We start from the raw sequence: 16,542 nt of genomic DNA, 5'->3' as shown, positions 1-16,542 counted from the left end.
TTATGCTATGTGAGTTATCCAGCTCACATGCTTTTATCCCCAGAGATGGAGCCTTTCCACCACCATGCTTTTTCTGTTGTGATGAACTGAAGTCACTGTGGAACCATCAGACAGGTTAAGCCCTCCCTCCCCTTAGCTGCATCTGTTAAGTATTCTGCCACTGATACAAAATTAACTAATGCAATGACCCAGATGGATCCTATAATTGTATATTTTTACAATGAGAAATTAGAAAACAGGATCTATATTTTTCTGATTTATTCATTTATGTTGTCAATGGCACAAACTTTGTATAAGCTAAGTCATTCTTTCTTATATAACTTAGAAATCACCTTCACAACAACATAATTAAGTATGAAAAGGGCATACAGATAAGTTGGAAAAGATCTGCTGTGCACAGTTGCCAAGTACACTGGATTATGGGAACAGGAGGTCTACAGAGGTTTGGAACCAGGCAGGGCAATGCTTTCGTGAGGCTGGAAGCTTGGATCCAAGATACAGTTAATTATGTAGGGATTCATGAAGGCCAGCATTGAAACCCAGCCATTTATCTTTATGGCCAGATGGACACTGGATGTGAAATGCACCCTGATGTCCAATGTCTTACACAAGACTCTCTGTAGCTGAAGCTCATACAAAGCCAATCATTCATGTTGGAGACACCAAAGGTAATTTCTTGCTCCTGTTGCTTAGACAGAGCCATTAGCAAGGGAAAAAATAACAGCAGCCAATGATGCTTTTAATAATGATTGCCTTCAGGGCATTTTTAGAAAAGCTCAAGTGTACCAACAATACCATGGTAAGCTGCTTAAATGAGACAAATCATCCTTTTTTCATTTAAAAAAAGTAGTAATTAGGATTATAGTGGAAATATCAACAGTCATAGAGTTAATAAAGATACAGAATGCTAAAGTCAGGAGAGATTCCAAATCATTTAGTGTCCTCTCCTTAAGAAAGAGACTACCAGGGTCTAGGTCAAGATGCAGTACACATTAATAGCAGGCCTAGTACTCAAAGGAAGCCTTTATCATACTCCCTAAAGTAAGAATAAGTATTTTGATAAAATATAAAAGTCAACTTCCATTTCTGGTGAACCTAGACTTGAATTATCACTGAAAGAAAAAAAATGTTAGAAATTTAAACATGGAGTGGGCAATGTCCTTGGTTAGCAGTCAGGAGGTCTAGATTCCATTGATTGACTGATTGGCTCATTCATTCATTCATTCATTCATTCATTCATTCAATGTTTGGTGCTGATTATGTGCATCCACTGCTAGGTCCTTGGTATTGAGTATGGTCTCTCTCTCTCTCCCTCTCCCTTTCTCTCTGTCTCTGTCTCTCTGAATGACCTGAGGATCTTAGTTTGCTAAGGGCTCTGGGAACATGGAAAGCTAGAGAAGCGCATCCAGTTTGCGAGTAGAAAGGGGGGAAAGGGTAGGTGCAGTGGATGGTAAGTCTGACACACAGGACCTCTCAGGTTCAGTCTCTGGAATGCATGAACCCCAGGGTCTGAGTGGCCATCACACTTTTCTCCTCTGTATACACAGACGGCAGTTCATCTGGAAGATAGGGTGGGCCCACAAATAGCCCCGAGCTGGAGCCCTGGGAATGAACGGCTAGCTTTAGCATGCAGAGGAAACAAATTAAAAATTAAAAATAGAGCCATCAGCTCAGTTAAACGTTTCTCCCCTTCAGTTGTGTCTGTCAGGTGTTCTGTCCCTGGGATGCACAATTAGCTAAGGTAGCACAGTAATAACCACTGTCCATCTCCTCTCTTCCTCTAACCCACAGCGGTCAGCACCCAAAGGCAGCAATGTGGGGATGTGTGAATCCTAACAGACAAACAGTGACCAATGAGTGAATGAGTCTCTGCCATCTGTCCTCCTGCTACCATCAGTGCAGTTGAAGATTTGCAGCAGCAGATACCTGTGGGGTTGTGCTGCAATCCCCTCATTCCTGGCGCTGCTATTGATGTAGAACCTCATTATTCTGAGCTGTGTGAGGACTTAGGATTCATGGACCAGGTGGAGTTTTCAGAATTTCACCCTGCAATAATGAAAACAGAGGGAAACCGATTTATTAAAAACAAAACAAAACAAAACAAAACAAAACAAAACAAACAAACAAACAAACAAACAAAAACTTCTATTAAAATGTTGAGGGTAAAAAAAAAATAAAAAAAAAAAAAAAAACAAAAAAAAACAAAAACAAAAACAAAAACAAAGCCGGGCGGTGGTGGCGCACGCCTTTAATCCCAGCACTCGGGAGGCAGAGCCAGGCGGATCTCTGTGAGTTCGAGGCCAGCCTGGACTACCAAGTGAGTTCCAGGAAAGGCGCAAAGCTACACAGAGAAACCCTGTCTCGAAAAACCAAAAAAAAAAAAAAAAAAAAAAACAAAATGTTGAGGGTAGATACCACAGAGAGCTGACCTGAAAGGCAGACTAGGAGGTGGGTTTCAACAAATTTGGTGACATGTCTGTGCTTTCTATTCACCTGATTTCCAGCCTGGCCTTAACTCTGCTCTGGCTTCCGGAAATGATACACCATGAGTATTTCATGCTAGGCAGTAGTGGGACCTGCTGGCTGGGGAGTGGCTCTGTGTGTTCAGCAGAGGAAAGCAGCTTCAGCATGGTTTCCTTTCTGAGGGCTAAGTGTTAGAGTGACCTCCAACTGCCAGTTTAATTGCTTCATTAGAATTTCTCTCCTGAGCTTTAGATGCTGTGGGTCTGCAAGTTCTTATTGATGTGGGAGAAAATGGTTGGGCTCAGTGTGAGAGAGGGAGGAGGGGAGAGGCAGGAGGGGAGAGGCAGGAGGGGAGAGGGAGGAGGGCAGAGGGAGGAGGGAGGGCAGCTGAGGGGCACCCAGGGCCTCTGGAGGCTGACCTCTGTTTCCAGCAGCCTCTTTGCTCAGCGCAATGGAATGTCGTCTGCCTTGTGAGAATGAACGCAGATAAAAAGCCAGCAGAGCCCAGGCCCATCCTGCCTCTCCTTTGCAGGGAGCATATACTAAGGCAAACAGAGTCGGGGCTGCAGGAGGAGGCAAGCAAGCCCTAACTGGTTTTGTTTTGTTCTGTTCTGAGCCTTTTGGTGCTTATCTAAGTGAAAGGAAGCCAAGGGTGGGATCTGAACTGAAACAAGCCAGATCCCCCAGCCTCACTCCCAGGCAGCAGAGCTTGTTGTTCACATTACCTGCGCACAACACCCAGGGTGCAACAGGGCGGGCACCTAATACATCCACATTTTGTCTTATTATTTTTTTTTTTTTGCCATGCAGCCCATGATATGTTGCTTTTAAAATAGTCATTTCTCAAAAGGAGCCAAAGGGAAGCAGGAATAGCAGATGACTGGAGCTTCAGAGAGACAAAGGAAAACAACCTTCTTTAAATATTTACTGTTTTACAAAGGAATCAGGAGAGCCTCTCTTCCTCCCTCTCCCCTCCTCCTTAGCCCTCTCTGTTCTCTCCCCCCTCCCCTTTTACTTCCATTCTCCCCTTCCCCCCTCATCCCCATCACACATCTTGGTTTGCACTGAGCTGCTGGAGTAAGGTCTTTAAAATGTTTGCTTTGTGACTCACTTTTGATAACCTGCTTAGCCATGGCCATACCCATGCCAATGAATCTCCAGCCGCTGTGCCAAAGCAAAGGTGGGAGCTGAGTTGCAGCCACAGCTCTGGGTTCATGGGCCAGGGTAGTTATTGTGATTTCTGTTCCTTTCGGCTCAGAGTCTCTTTAAATGCTGCCTTTTTAAGTCACGGCTTGTAGACACTGCACATTTTTGCATCTCATAGTCTTGCGAAAATGTGAAGAGCAATTCAGACAGTGTAGACCAACAACAGCCCAGGAGCAGGAGTCCTGAGCTGAGATGGAAAGTTGTGAGTTGAACTTGGTATTCCTTTTCAGAGCAGTGTGCTGGGAAAGGTCACTGCCGAGGAAGCCCATGCTTCCTTCCTCTCTCCCCTCAAGAAAAGCCGCTACAAGGAGTTGTGTTTCCATATCCTTCCCTGGTTATATTTATGACTAACAGCATGGACAATATCCTGAGGGACTCCCTCCTTGTCGTTTAGTACTTCCTCTATCTTGGAGCCAGACATGAAGCTGGAAATTCCATTAGCAGCTCCGCTACTGTATATAACATGTGAAGGTGGTTCATGAGTTCCCTGCTCTCAAGGTTGATTTCGTACCTCGATATTGTATAAACAAATGACGTGACTGCTCTGTGATATGGGAACATTTTATTGTGCGTAAGAGAGAGAAAATATCCAGAGGCATCTGGAAGAGTCCAGAGCAGGGAGAGAAAGAAGTAGACTGAACAGGGCCAGCAGGCTGTTCATGGCAAGTGCTATCTGCAAGAGAGGGGAAAAGAGCAGGGGGTAGAGAATAGAAAAACATACTGAGAATAGCAACAGCAGAGGCCTAGAGGAGTGCCAATAGCCTGGTTATAAGAAGGGGAGGGAAGGGCCAGGAGACTGGCATGGGAGCCTTGAAATGTATAACAAGTACTTGTGAGAAGGGACTGAAGGAGCCTGGAGGCTAGCATAGACCTTGATTATGCTGAGAGATGCCAGAGGTATATGTTAATCAGAGATTCATTTGTCCCTTTTGCTGGAGGTAAGGGGAACGATTCCTTTTGGTAGAGGGGAACTGGCTTCACAAGTTCCTGAGGTGTGCTGGCTTTTATCTAACCTCCAGAAACCCTCCCATAGCAGGTTGAGCTCATGTCTGGATATTTGGAGTGCTTTTGGAGTTTGGGGAACTGGAGTTTCCTTTGGACCTGACAGACATAAATTGGCTCTTTTACCTCCCCCCCCACTGTATTCCCCTCCCCCACATCTCTTTCACCTTGTTAAGATTTAAAGTACTTGAACCAGGAGACCTGAGGTGCCAGAGTTACAATTTAGTGAAGAGTAAGGACCAGGCAGCAGAGTTGGGGATTTAGCTCAGTGGTAGAGTGCTTGCCTAGCAAGTGCAAGGCCCTGGGTTAGATCCTCAGCTCAAGAAAAAAACAAAAAGGACCAGGCAGCCAAATGAAATCCCGGTGGCAGTGAGGGAAGAGGCTGTGCCAGAGATCTGTGATTAGGCCTGAGAAGGGAAGTGGACAGTTACTACTGCACCCAGGTCCAAGAGCACAGCCGGGTTTAGCAGTCAGGGATACAAGTTTTAGGTTTATTTATTAGCCTAGACACTGGGCTGTTTGTTAAGACATCTCACTGGATCAGCCATGCTGGAAATGCTGTAGCTCTTTAGTGGAATAGAATGCACCACAGAACCCTCTGAAATCCACAGGAGCCCGACACAAGACTTACTAAAACATCCCTGTATTCGTCAGGGTTCTCTAAAGGAACAGGAGGGAGGAATTGGCCAGTGAGAATGAGGGCAAGCAGGCAGAAGGCAGAAGCTTCCATCTTCCTTGTCTTTTTCTGTGAGCTCCACAAAGGTGTGGTCCAGATTTTGAGTGAGTCTTCTGACCTCAACTGATGCAGATCAGGGTGGGTTCCACCTCAAATAATCCAACCAAGAAAAACCCCTCCCAGGTGTGCCCAGCTGATGGGCTGTTTGTTAATTCCACATGAAGTCAAGTTGACTGCCAAGATCACAGCCCCTAAGGTTGCTTTAGTGCAGTTTTAGGTGACCAGGAAGCTCCTGTGATTATCTTTCTAAAAGGTCGTGGGATCTCACTAAGCTTCACAGAATTCTAACCTCCTAATATTCCAGATCAATGAATGGAACTTGATTTTACCTTTCCCTTTGGTTTAATTATAACCAGTAAGACGTCAGGAAGACAGGGCTTATAATGCTCTGTGCTACTAGTAAGTATGTGATTCCAAGACACATTTTCTAAGTCTCAAGTTTCCAAGCTGCATAATGGGACCATAAGAAGAACTAACTTCATATATTTATATTTGAGGTTCTTGCCAGGGCCTCATATTGGCATTTTGCTATTACTACTAAGTCTCTCATTGCCACTACTTCTAACACGATTAGTCACACTATGTTAAAGGTCTTAGCTGTCTTTTTATATTGTGGACCTTAGGATTACAGAACTGGATTCAGAATCTTCAGCTCTTTGCTCACTATCATTATTAAATCATAAACAGCCCCACTTTGTGTTTAAGCACTTAAAATTTAAGATATGTAACTATCTTTCCATCTTCAATACATCATCCTAACTAGATTACCTTTTAAATACATTTTATGTCTTAATTTTGTGTCCATGTGGGTATGCATATGGAGGTCAGCAAAAAAAACTTGTTAAAGTCACTTCTCTCCTTCCATCATGTGAGTGGGTCCCAGGGATCAAACTCCAGTCATCAGGCTTGTCTGCAGCTGTCTTGACCTCCTGAGCCATCCCACCAGCCCCCACCTAACACATTTTGTTAGGCTGCAATCACATTATTTTGTTATTTCCCAGATGATTCGCAAATAAGTTAACAAAAAGTATAGTGCACCACACGTGGAAAGACAACCACACACTTCTACATTCCCAGCTTCTCTTCATGGAAAGCTCAACTTGGAAGTTTCAGAAGTAAAAGATGTGTTACTACCACAGTTGAAATTCATTTTTGCCCTGCAGTCATGAGCATTGGGCCATGAGTGACTGATATTTCCATCAGTCAATCATGAGCCATTTAATCATTTCAGGGTTATGATCATCGCAGAGGGGGTACTCCAGGCTAAAGCACTGTTACTAGCATCCACATCAATCACGTGTTCAGTTCTCAAGTGTATCCACCAGTGGCTGCTTATCTGATGTCATCCGCAAACCTATAGGGCTGTTCAGCTTGCCTTTTGTATCTGACTTCAGACTTTAGAGACAGCGCATGCACGGCACCATGCCAGTTGCTGGGAGACTGAATTGATAGATGACACAAAACCAAGGCAGAAAAAAAGGGATCAAGGCAAGATCCAAATACTAAAGTACCCAGAGGGAGCCTCCAGGCATGAGGAGAAGAGATGGGATCAAAAGATACAGCAGAGAAAACTGACAGCATACTGATCCTCTGGGTTGGGAGACAGAGGAGAGATGTAAAATATTTTGTCATGAAGATCTGTGCTATTTAATAGCTATCTGTTCCACAAACAGTATACCAGGAACTCTCCTAATTCTTTTTATTTCATTCTTTTTAATTCTCACAATAATATTTTATAAAGACCAATATTAGTTCCCTTTCACAGAGTAGGTGGCTAAACAAAGATTAGGAAGCACATGAAGGGGAGCAGCTTGTCCCCTAAGACAGGAAACATCACCTCCATTATTCCACTCCCACACTGAGGCTTATAAAGATGATTTGCTAAAGATTCTTTCGCTCTAAAAAAGTTCTATCAATGTTTCAATAGCTCATACAGTTCGTTCATAATGAATATTTACATCAACACATTATATCCAGTAAATTAAGACTCTCGTTGTGTTTCCTCACATTGCCACTTTATAAGACTCTGAACATAGAGCCCCTCCTCCCAGAACTGTAAATGTCATCAGGAAGGGTTGTCAATCTCTCACTTGAATGATTTGTTTCCTAATGCCACTTGATCTATGACAAGAGGGTGACATGTATTAACCTGACAATGGTTGACATTTATTCAAACCTCACGGTATTGAAATGTCAAATATGAAAATTCCTAATCCATCAGTTCAGTTCTTGCTTCTGGCTAGGGCTCAGGGTATGGAAAGAGCTGAGATGTTGCATCTAGTCCTGTATCTGAGATACTCTGGGATGTGGGCTAAGCTCAAAGCCCTTGGCACACCTCATCCCGTGCCTTTCCCTCACACTGTGTGAGCTGAGTGTGTGGGGCTGGCTATGCTCTGTGACTACACCCTTGCCATTCCCTCCTTGGTCCCAGAATATAGAAAAGCTGGCAGGACAGGGACCCCTCTCCCCTGTGAAGAGCTTCTTACTGCTGAGTCTGCTTTGGTTTTGTTTCTGTAATCCACCTCATGGAGAGGGCAGCTTTTTCTCAGGGTTCTTAGAAACTATAGACTGACATATGTTAGACATTTCCACATCTCCTTTTACTGGCTGTTACGTGCCAGGCTATGTACTTTTTCTTTCTTTTTATACACTAAAGTTACATTTTGGCTTAGTAAATGTGTATGCTAGAATCCTGTAATTTTATACCATCCCCAGTCCCTTCGAAAGGGGCTCACTTTCCCGCAGAAATGTTTACCATTTAGCCAGCTCTGGCTCAGCTTGTTGGGAGCTGTGCTAGTTGGAGTCCAGAACATGGTGCCTGTTTTTTCTTTTGTGGATTCAGCTTCATTACTTCATTAGTGTCACCTAGAAGAAAAGAGTAAGTTGAGAGTCTTATCTTGTGTGTATACTGCTGTGGCATTTCCTACTTCAATAGTGGGTTGAAAAATCAATTCCTAAGCCTAGTCTTGGCAGCAGACTTAAGAATTACTTAAGTTATATGAATGCATTATACATTTATCCAGTGGTGATACAATTTGCTAGCTCTGCTTTGGGAGCTAAGTAGAAACAAGGGACCATACATATTGATAGGCTTGTGACTGTAGGCCTTTAAACAAGCAGAAACAAATTTCTTGTATTTTCTTTCTTGCGGTGCTGCCTTGTAACTTTGCAAATTAAAAATTAAAATGTGAGAATATTGTCTTAATATTGCTAATGTTGAAAGCATTCTCAAGTAGAATTGATATTTCACATGCAATTTAAAAATACTATCTCATTGCTAGTCTGAGACTTTGAAATTTTACAGAATGATAATTAAGTATGCGTAAGTTATTTACTTATGTAGCCAGCGTCTTACTATTGTAGTCCAAGTTGGGCTTGAATTTATGACCTCCTACTACAGTCTTCAAAATTCTGGGGTTACGAGCACATGACAGTAAGCCAGCTATCACAAGTGTTTTTAGAAAGAAGCAATGTTATGTAGAATTTGGTGAGTGAAGACTCATGCTCATTAGCTTATCTTAGATAAGTTACTAGCTTATTTTGGATAGGGCATAATTTCATAATAAGGACACTTGTCTCACTTTCTTTATTTAAAAACAACCACATGTTGTTGGAGAGTAACTTGAGGCATTTTTAGCCGTGCCTATAAACTTACAACACAGACACACACACACACACATATTTGATATGCTGTTGATATATAACTTAAATTCAAGGACAAGAATGGCCTAGGAAGAGAGTCTCAGGGAGGGATTGTCTATATTGGGTGGGCATGTTTCTGGGGAATTCAACTTAATTAATTGATACAGGCACCAGCCCACTTTGGGTGGTACCATTCCCTAGGTAAAAGGTCCTGAACTTTATAAGAGTAATCAAGCTGAGAACAAGCAAGGAAGGGGCTAAGCTCTTTTCTTGAATGTAATGTGATTAGCTGTTTGAGGTTCCTGCCATACCTTTCTCACAATGACTGCCTGTAAACGGGAATTATAAGCTGAATTAAAGCCTTTTCCTCCCTACATTGTTTGTCAGGACATTTTATCACAGCAGCAGAAGGTAAACCAGAACATTTTGCCTTTTTAAGTGTGGGCTTGAAAAAGGTTCAAGTTTCTATTCTTTTGGGAGTTTGTATATACTTAATAGAGTCTAGTACTTTACCAAAGTTTAAGAAATTAAGCAAATTAAGAGGTGTGTTTGTGATGGCCTATATGTTGTTTAGCTCTAAACAATGTCTAAAAGACGCAATCATACCAGGTTGGAAACAATATTTCTTTATTTTGAATTTTCCATACATGTACATAATTCATTTTGATCATAATCATGCCTCAGGCCCCCTCCTACTCCTCCTGGATCTCTCCTCTCAACCCATGCCCAACTGCATGCCTTTGTATGCTTGTTTGCTTAATAACTGTATAAATTGACAGGATGACTATTCCACGGTATGGTGAAGAAGAATGGTTTTACTGTAGATATAAGAAAGAGAACAACCAGAGGCATCTGGAAGAGTCCAGAGCAGAGAGAGAAAGAAGTAGACCAAACATGGCCAGAGACAGCAATAAAGGGGAGAATAGCAGGGGATTGAGAATAGAGAAAACAATGAGAGAAGCAGGAGCAGAGCAAAGAGAAAACATATTGAGGATAGCAGGATTATAAGGAGATAGGTAGCTGGGGCCATAGGGGTGTAGAGGAAAGCCCATGAGCTGGAAGGAGTTTAGGGGAGGAGAGGGGACAAGAAGGGATAGAATGCTAGCATGGACTTTGAAGTGTGTAACAGTTACTTGGGATACTGAATGATCTGGAAGCCAGCCTGAGTTTTGATATACTGATAGGCACCACATGTAGCCATATGTCCCTTCCTCTGGAGGTAAGGGAAATGTCTCCTTTTGGTAGACAGGAACTTGCTCTACAAGTTCCTGAAGAATGTTGGCTTTTATCTAATCACCAGAAGTCCTATAGCACAGGTTGAGCTCATTTATGGATATTTGGAGTGCCTTTTGGAGTTTGAGTAATTGGAGGGTTTTTGTTTTGAACCTGACAATGACCATCTGAGTACAGGGCTGCTTGTGCATACATGAGTATAGAGCTGTACACTGGAGCACGAACAAGGCCCATATCACAGAAGAAACTCACCCTTTCCCATCAACCATCAGCTGCTAGTAGTTCCTCAGCTAGGGGGAGGAGCCTCATGAATCCCTCCCTTATCCATGTTTGGATATTGACTCCCTTGATCGTGTGCAAGGTCTCATGCAAGCAACCACAGCTGTGTAAGTTTATGGGTGCAAAGACCCAGTCATGTCCAGAAGACACTGCTGTCCAGAAGTCCTCCGTATCCTCTGACTCTCACAGTCCTATCTGCTGCCCTCTTCCCGGATAGCCTCTGAGCTTGTGTGACACAGATGTCCTATAGCTGAACACTCTCTGCAGAGACTAAGTGACTGGTTGAACCGATTAGATCTGAAAATCATATTTTGAAATGGCTAGATGAATATCATTCAATTTTTAGTCAATGTTTGTTGGATAAAAATCATTTTTAAAGTTTCATGTATTGAATGTTTGGATTTAAAATGTGAACATTAAATGGTAAGAGGGAGAAGGGAGAAAGAAGTGTTGTTCTAGAACCAGATTTACTTTGTATTTATTACTATAAAAGCCTGGTCCCTTTCTCTGAGGATTTAAATCCGATAGCCATATGATTCATGTGCTTGTACAAATCAGTTCAGAATATCCTCCCAACCCTGATTCTCTAATAGAATGCTGATTACAGTCATCACTAGATTTTCCAAGTTACTTGAATATTCTGTTATCTATCCACATTTTTCTGACAAAATGCAGATGGCAACTAGGTTTGAATGAGATAGTCATAATTAATTTAATATTTCCAGATACTGACTTTCGCTATAGTAATATATCTACCTTGTTCAACAGATATCTTATATTGGACAAAGTAAGAGTTTCAATGCTAGACGCTAAAATCAAGTTTTTAGACTCAAAGTGACTTGTTCCCTCTTAGGAATTATGTAACTTATACATCACTAAGATTGTCTATGAATTTTTTGATAAAAATATAGGTAGAGAAAATGTTTGGAGGAATCAAATAAGAAAGACTGAATTTAATTTCTGACAGAGTATGTACCTAGTGGTCCCAAGTGTTACCATGCAAAGACAAGGGACTCATCAATTCCTGATTTATACATAAAAGTGTTCAAGAGCTCATGCTAGCTCAGAATGCCAAACAGATGAGTAAACTCCAGTTTTACAGAATGATGCAGAGATTTGGGGCACATATAATATAAACTTTACTCCACTGGCACAGAAAGTGTGTCAAAGGAACTCCAGCATGGTACTGGGCAGGGATGGAACCTGATACATGTCTTTGAATGAGGTAACTTCCTACACCAGGCTAATCCCTCTCATATTATTCTTGCCATTTTTCTTGCTCATTGTCTATGAGCCTCTAAGGAGCAAAAGGTTCCAAGAATGTTGTGTTTCTAACAATGCATCCTTACTTGTTATCTCTCACCTGTTCTGCTTCTGTGCATCAACTTTGCATCAAACATTTTCAATACACATCGTGGGCATGTGCTGATTGATGGTCATGAGAAAAAGGAGGGCTCTGTGAGGGTCAGAACTTAGAGAGGTATTGGTGGTGTTAGCAGAAAACCTCACACTGAAATCTTTGTATTGTTTCTAGAAATGACCAAACACTCAGACATGTCTCTGGAACTCTACAACAAGACAATGAAAAAAAGCCAATTGTTGTAGATCCAGCCAATGCAATGCTTTACTGGCTCATTGATTTGCAGATGATCCACAGAATATGGGCCTTATAGATGTAAACTTGCAGTATTGAGAGTTTTCTGTCTTCCATCTTTGTAGACGTATGATGGCTCAAGTTCCACAAACACCCGTGTCGCCAGTGTGTGTGGAAGACAGACACCACCTAACTCCATCACTTCTTCAGGAAACAGCCTCTTTGTGAGATTCCAGTCTGGCTCTTCCAGACAGGGCAGGGGCTTCCGAGCTCAGTTCAGGCAAGGCAAGTATCCTGTGGGTCACCTAACCCCCAACTGCTGTAATGACACCAGACTTCAGAAGTTCACCAGAGTTTCAAACTTAACATGCAAATGTTCAGATAGGAAGACTTATGAGTATGCTAGCTGTTCATATATTTTATGTATCTTCGTCTACCTTAAATGATGATGATGTCTTAGGACCTGTAAATCTCTTAAGCACTATGTTTTTAGGATAACGTTTAATGGTACAGTACCAGCAATATAAAAAAAGAATTAGCCAAATTAATTTACCAAGCACCTAACCAAGGAGATATACAGCTGTAAGACTTGTCTGTAATGTAGAGTCAGATTCTATCTTCACAGAATGGTTTACCTCATTGCTGAATTCCATATTTTTCCATTGTTTTTGTCCTCAAGTCACCACTTCTCAATTTCCTCTCCCAAGCCTTTCACCCATCGCCTTTCACCAGATTTTTCCTCAGAGATTAATCTTTATCAAATTGGCAGACATAGAAGGAACCCAAACTTAGAGGGATTGTTAATTGGTTTGAATGGGGCTATGATTTTTATCTATATGACTCAGATAATTTACTTCAAAAATTTTTTTAATTAAAAAAAGTTGTACATGTGTTTATTTGTATGTGTCATGGTGCACATGCAGAGGTCAGAGGACAACTTATGGGACTCAGTTCTCTCCTTTCATGTGGCTCTCAGGGATTGAACTCATGTCTGTAGGCTTGATGGCAATGCCTTTATCGGCTGAGCCATCTCCTTGGCCCCACCTCAAATAAGGTTAGCCTGTTCCGTCATCATGCACCTGTTAACATCCACACTAGTAGACTTGCTGGTATCATATTAGTAAACACTCCTAGGTGGAGAGTGTTTCTCAGTTAGTCTCACAAAGGTGCACCCTCAGAGACATTGGAGCAAGACACTAGCATGTGTGTCTACCATTCTCGGTGATTTCAAAGAAAAAGTAGTACTTAACACTATTTTTCTTTACACCTAATATTCCCTTAAGTGTTGCTTCAGAGTGAGAGTACTCTCTCATCCCTATCTGAACTCTTACAACAGCCTCCTCAAACTCACCCCCTCTTGCTCCATCTTTCTCCCAAATAACTCGTAAGAGACACACTCTGATCACACTGAGACTCCTCGTGTCTGTCCTTTCTCTGTGTGGTTTGAAGATGGAAGTCAAGCCACTCCAACTGTTAAGTACAGTTCCAAAACCTGCCTTGACCCCTTTACAGTGCTGCTTCCAATACAATCTAAGCCTCACATGCTTCAGTCAAGACCGGATAAATAGGGCCCTTCTCCTCACCAATGTCTTTGCTCAGGCTGCCCTCCCTGTGCTGTGCTTCTCATCCTCCAGATCCTCGTCCAGTCCTGCCTCCTCTGGAGACTGGGCGCTCAACAGTGCAACACACTCTCCTCTCCTTGGTTCCCACAGAGCACTGAACTTCTATGGTTAATTTGCAATCACCTTTACAAATTGAGTGTTTTCTAGAGATAATAAAGTTCATTTATAAACAAATTACCCTTCTTATAATTAATGAGTAAATAGAATGAGTGAATCAAAGCCAGAGTGTTGGTGGTTGAATGATTCAGACAATTTATAGCCATTTAATGTGTTGTTCTATGTCCCTACTTCCTGTAATATGTTGTTACCATGTCCCCACTTCCTGTAATTGAAAAATATTATAACTGTAAAGTATTTTCTCATTATCTGATGGTTGATGTGCAGCTTCCTTATCAGAGAGCTTTCTTGGCATGCACTGTGGAAATAAGAAGTATTTTCAGTCATCTAATAATTGGTTGGTGTAGTTGGTAGAAATCAAAAGTATATGACATGTGTGTTTCTACTTCCCAGAATGTGGAGGCCACATCATCACTGACTCTTCTGATACTATTTCCTCTCCATTGTTCCCTAATAAATATCTAAACAATCAAAACTGTACTTGGATAATTGAAGCTCAACCTCCATGTAAGTAACAAAAGTAAAAAACAGAGGAGTCTGGGGCAAGGGATACCTTTGGGAAGTATGGCTGTCAGTAGGGCACTTACCTCTTCAGTGGTAACAATTGATGACTGACCTCTTTTTTGGAAGTCCTGGTTCCTGGAATGCATGAAAACAGTCATTTTTCTAGTCTAGTACACAGACAATTTTAAAAGTGATTCATATTAATTTAAAGGAATTTTTAAGGCTGGATGTGGTAATCCTAGTACTCTGGAGGCTAAGGCAAAAGGCTTTTGAGTTGATGACCAGACTGGGCTCAACAGTAAGTTCAAGGCCAGCCTGAGTAATATATGGAGACCTTGTCTCTAAAACATCCAAAGGCTGGGGAGTTGAAGGGATAGCTCAGTAGACTGAGTACCTGCTTACCACCATTGACTCTCTGGGTTTGATCCCCAGAACTACATGCATCAAGTGGTGGCACATGCTTGTCATTGCAACACACACTGAGTAGAAGAAGCAGAAGTTCAAGGTCACCCTCCATTCATATCCAGTTGGAGACTACTCTGGGATCAGTGAAATCTTTGTCTTAAAAACAAACAAGCAAGCAAACAAACAAAGACAAAGGATTGAGGATGTGGCTCCTAGAACATGTACCTACTTACTATGCACAGAACCCTAGGTTGTATTTGTGTACGTCTTTGTTGTACTGGTAGGCATGTGAGATTGAGGTCATGAAAAAGTAATTGATAGATAAACAGCTCTTGACATGTGTTGCTGAGTACGGTAGATGCTGGATGAATATGTGAATAATGAAGATACAGTTTGGAGAACTATCAATCTTACAGTTGGAGGATACGATGTCACAAGATGTTGGTCACTAAAGGGGAAACTAAGAGCAAAACTTATTCTCTCCTGCCAAGTACATATTGCTGAAACCCCAGCATAGGCCTAGAAGCACTCAGTAAAGGCTTACTTTCTTTTCTTTTTGGAATCTTAGAATTCTATTATCTGACATGGTAATAGTCTGTCCACGTTTTACAGGCAGAGAAAATGAGATGGCCCTTGTAGACATGTCAGAACCGCTCCAAACACAGTGATCCTAGTCCCATTAGGAATCCCATTTCACTTGAACCCTGCCCTCCTTTAAGGTTTCCAGGAAGAGTCTGTGATTTCAGACACGAAGTGGGAAAGCCATTAAGTCCTCTTTTCTGTTCTCTAATTAATGACCCGTGTGAAAATAGGACAGGCACTTAGGCTCATCAGGCCCCAGCATAAAATAATTTGCAGAAGAGCTGGCCTTAAATATTAAGTTTAATTTAATTGTTATTAGTTGTGAAACAGAGCTTCCCAAATTGATTCTATTTTGTGGCCACGCATAAGATGTGGGAGCCGGTGATGTAATTCGCAGTCTTTGTAGATGGAGAGGGTGGAGCCCCAACAAAGCAGAGAAAAAGAAGCCCACCCCATCCCCCACCCGAGTCCAGCAGTTTTGTGCCTATTGATTATTTTCTAAGGAGCTGTAAAAACATCCAGATGAAAGTTCTCACTGCAAGGACGGCAACAGGAAAAGATCCCATTCTGAAGATTAGGGACGCTGTGAGGGACAACAAAGGGAAAATGTACCCAGGCACTTGCTGTTCCTTGCGTGGTTCAAAGCTTTCCTGATGGATGATTCAGAAGCTCTCGGGCACTGGTTCTGACCGCTAAATAAGCTTGAGTGTGCTGTGTCTTGTGGAAGAAGGATGTCTCAGTACAGCACATGTAAGGAATCAGAATCTAAGAAAACTAACCTGTGGAGAAGAATGTTTATGAGAGGCACACAACAATAGCTAATAAAACAAAACAACAGCCTATGGTTATGTTTTCCAATAAGACATTTCCCAAAGTCTCTGGGATGAACTTACCGAAGAGTCCTGATTTACCATGACTGGCATTTGGGATTCTACAGGCGTTTTCAAAAGCATCGATTCTGTTACTCTTCAAAGGAAGCCCTTTAAGCATGAAGCTGAGCCCTTAGCTCTGTTTACCCACCCCACCCCTGTGCAAAGCTGCCAAATGCCTGGCTTCCCTGCTGGAAAACCCTCATCTCAAAGTACCAGAGGCAAAAATCTCTCTGTTCTGCTTGCCAATATTTTATTAAATAACCATCCCTCTTCTCTCTCTTTTTT

The 16,542-nt window shown here is 42.0% G+C and overlaps 1 protein-coding gene and 1 long non-coding RNA gene across 3 annotated transcripts in view; one reads left to right on the top strand and one right to left on the bottom strand.

The window, feature by feature from the left end:
* The window catches only part of Cubn (cubilin), a 225,852-nt gene that overhangs the window by 117,356 nt on the left and 91,954 nt on the right, over nt 1–16,542 (top strand). Inside the window, 2 exon segments of the mRNA XM_052729218.1 lie at nt 12,281–12,440; nt 14,288–14,401. Coding sequence (XP_052585178.1) covers nt 12,281–12,440; nt 14,288–14,401 — 274 coding nt within the window.
* On the bottom strand, nt 1,196–16,384 carry LOC128104346 (uncharacterized). Of its 2 annotated transcripts, none has more exons than XR_008215967.1 (4): nt 16,279–16,384; nt 14,482–14,533; nt 8,163–8,272; nt 1,196–2,046 (listed from the first exon to the last, which is right to left on the bottom strand). It is a non-coding gene; the product is annotated as an uncharacterized LOC128104346 (long non-coding RNA). The 2 variants fall into 2 exon arrangements; XR_008215966.1 differs by lacking the exon at nt 16,279–16,384 and adding an exon at nt 15,998–16,207.

Source organism: Peromyscus californicus, unplaced genomic scaffold (genome assembly GCF_007827085.1).
Source record: "Peromyscus californicus insignis strain IS unplaced genomic scaffold, ASM782708v3 Scaffold_8__1_contigs__length_139910024, whole genome shotgun sequence".
Classification (NCBI taxonomy): Eukaryota; Metazoa; Chordata; class Mammalia; order Rodentia; family Cricetidae; genus Peromyscus; species Peromyscus californicus.
Note: the sequence above shows the minus strand (reverse complement) of the source record. Positions and strands in the feature narration are given on the sequence as shown.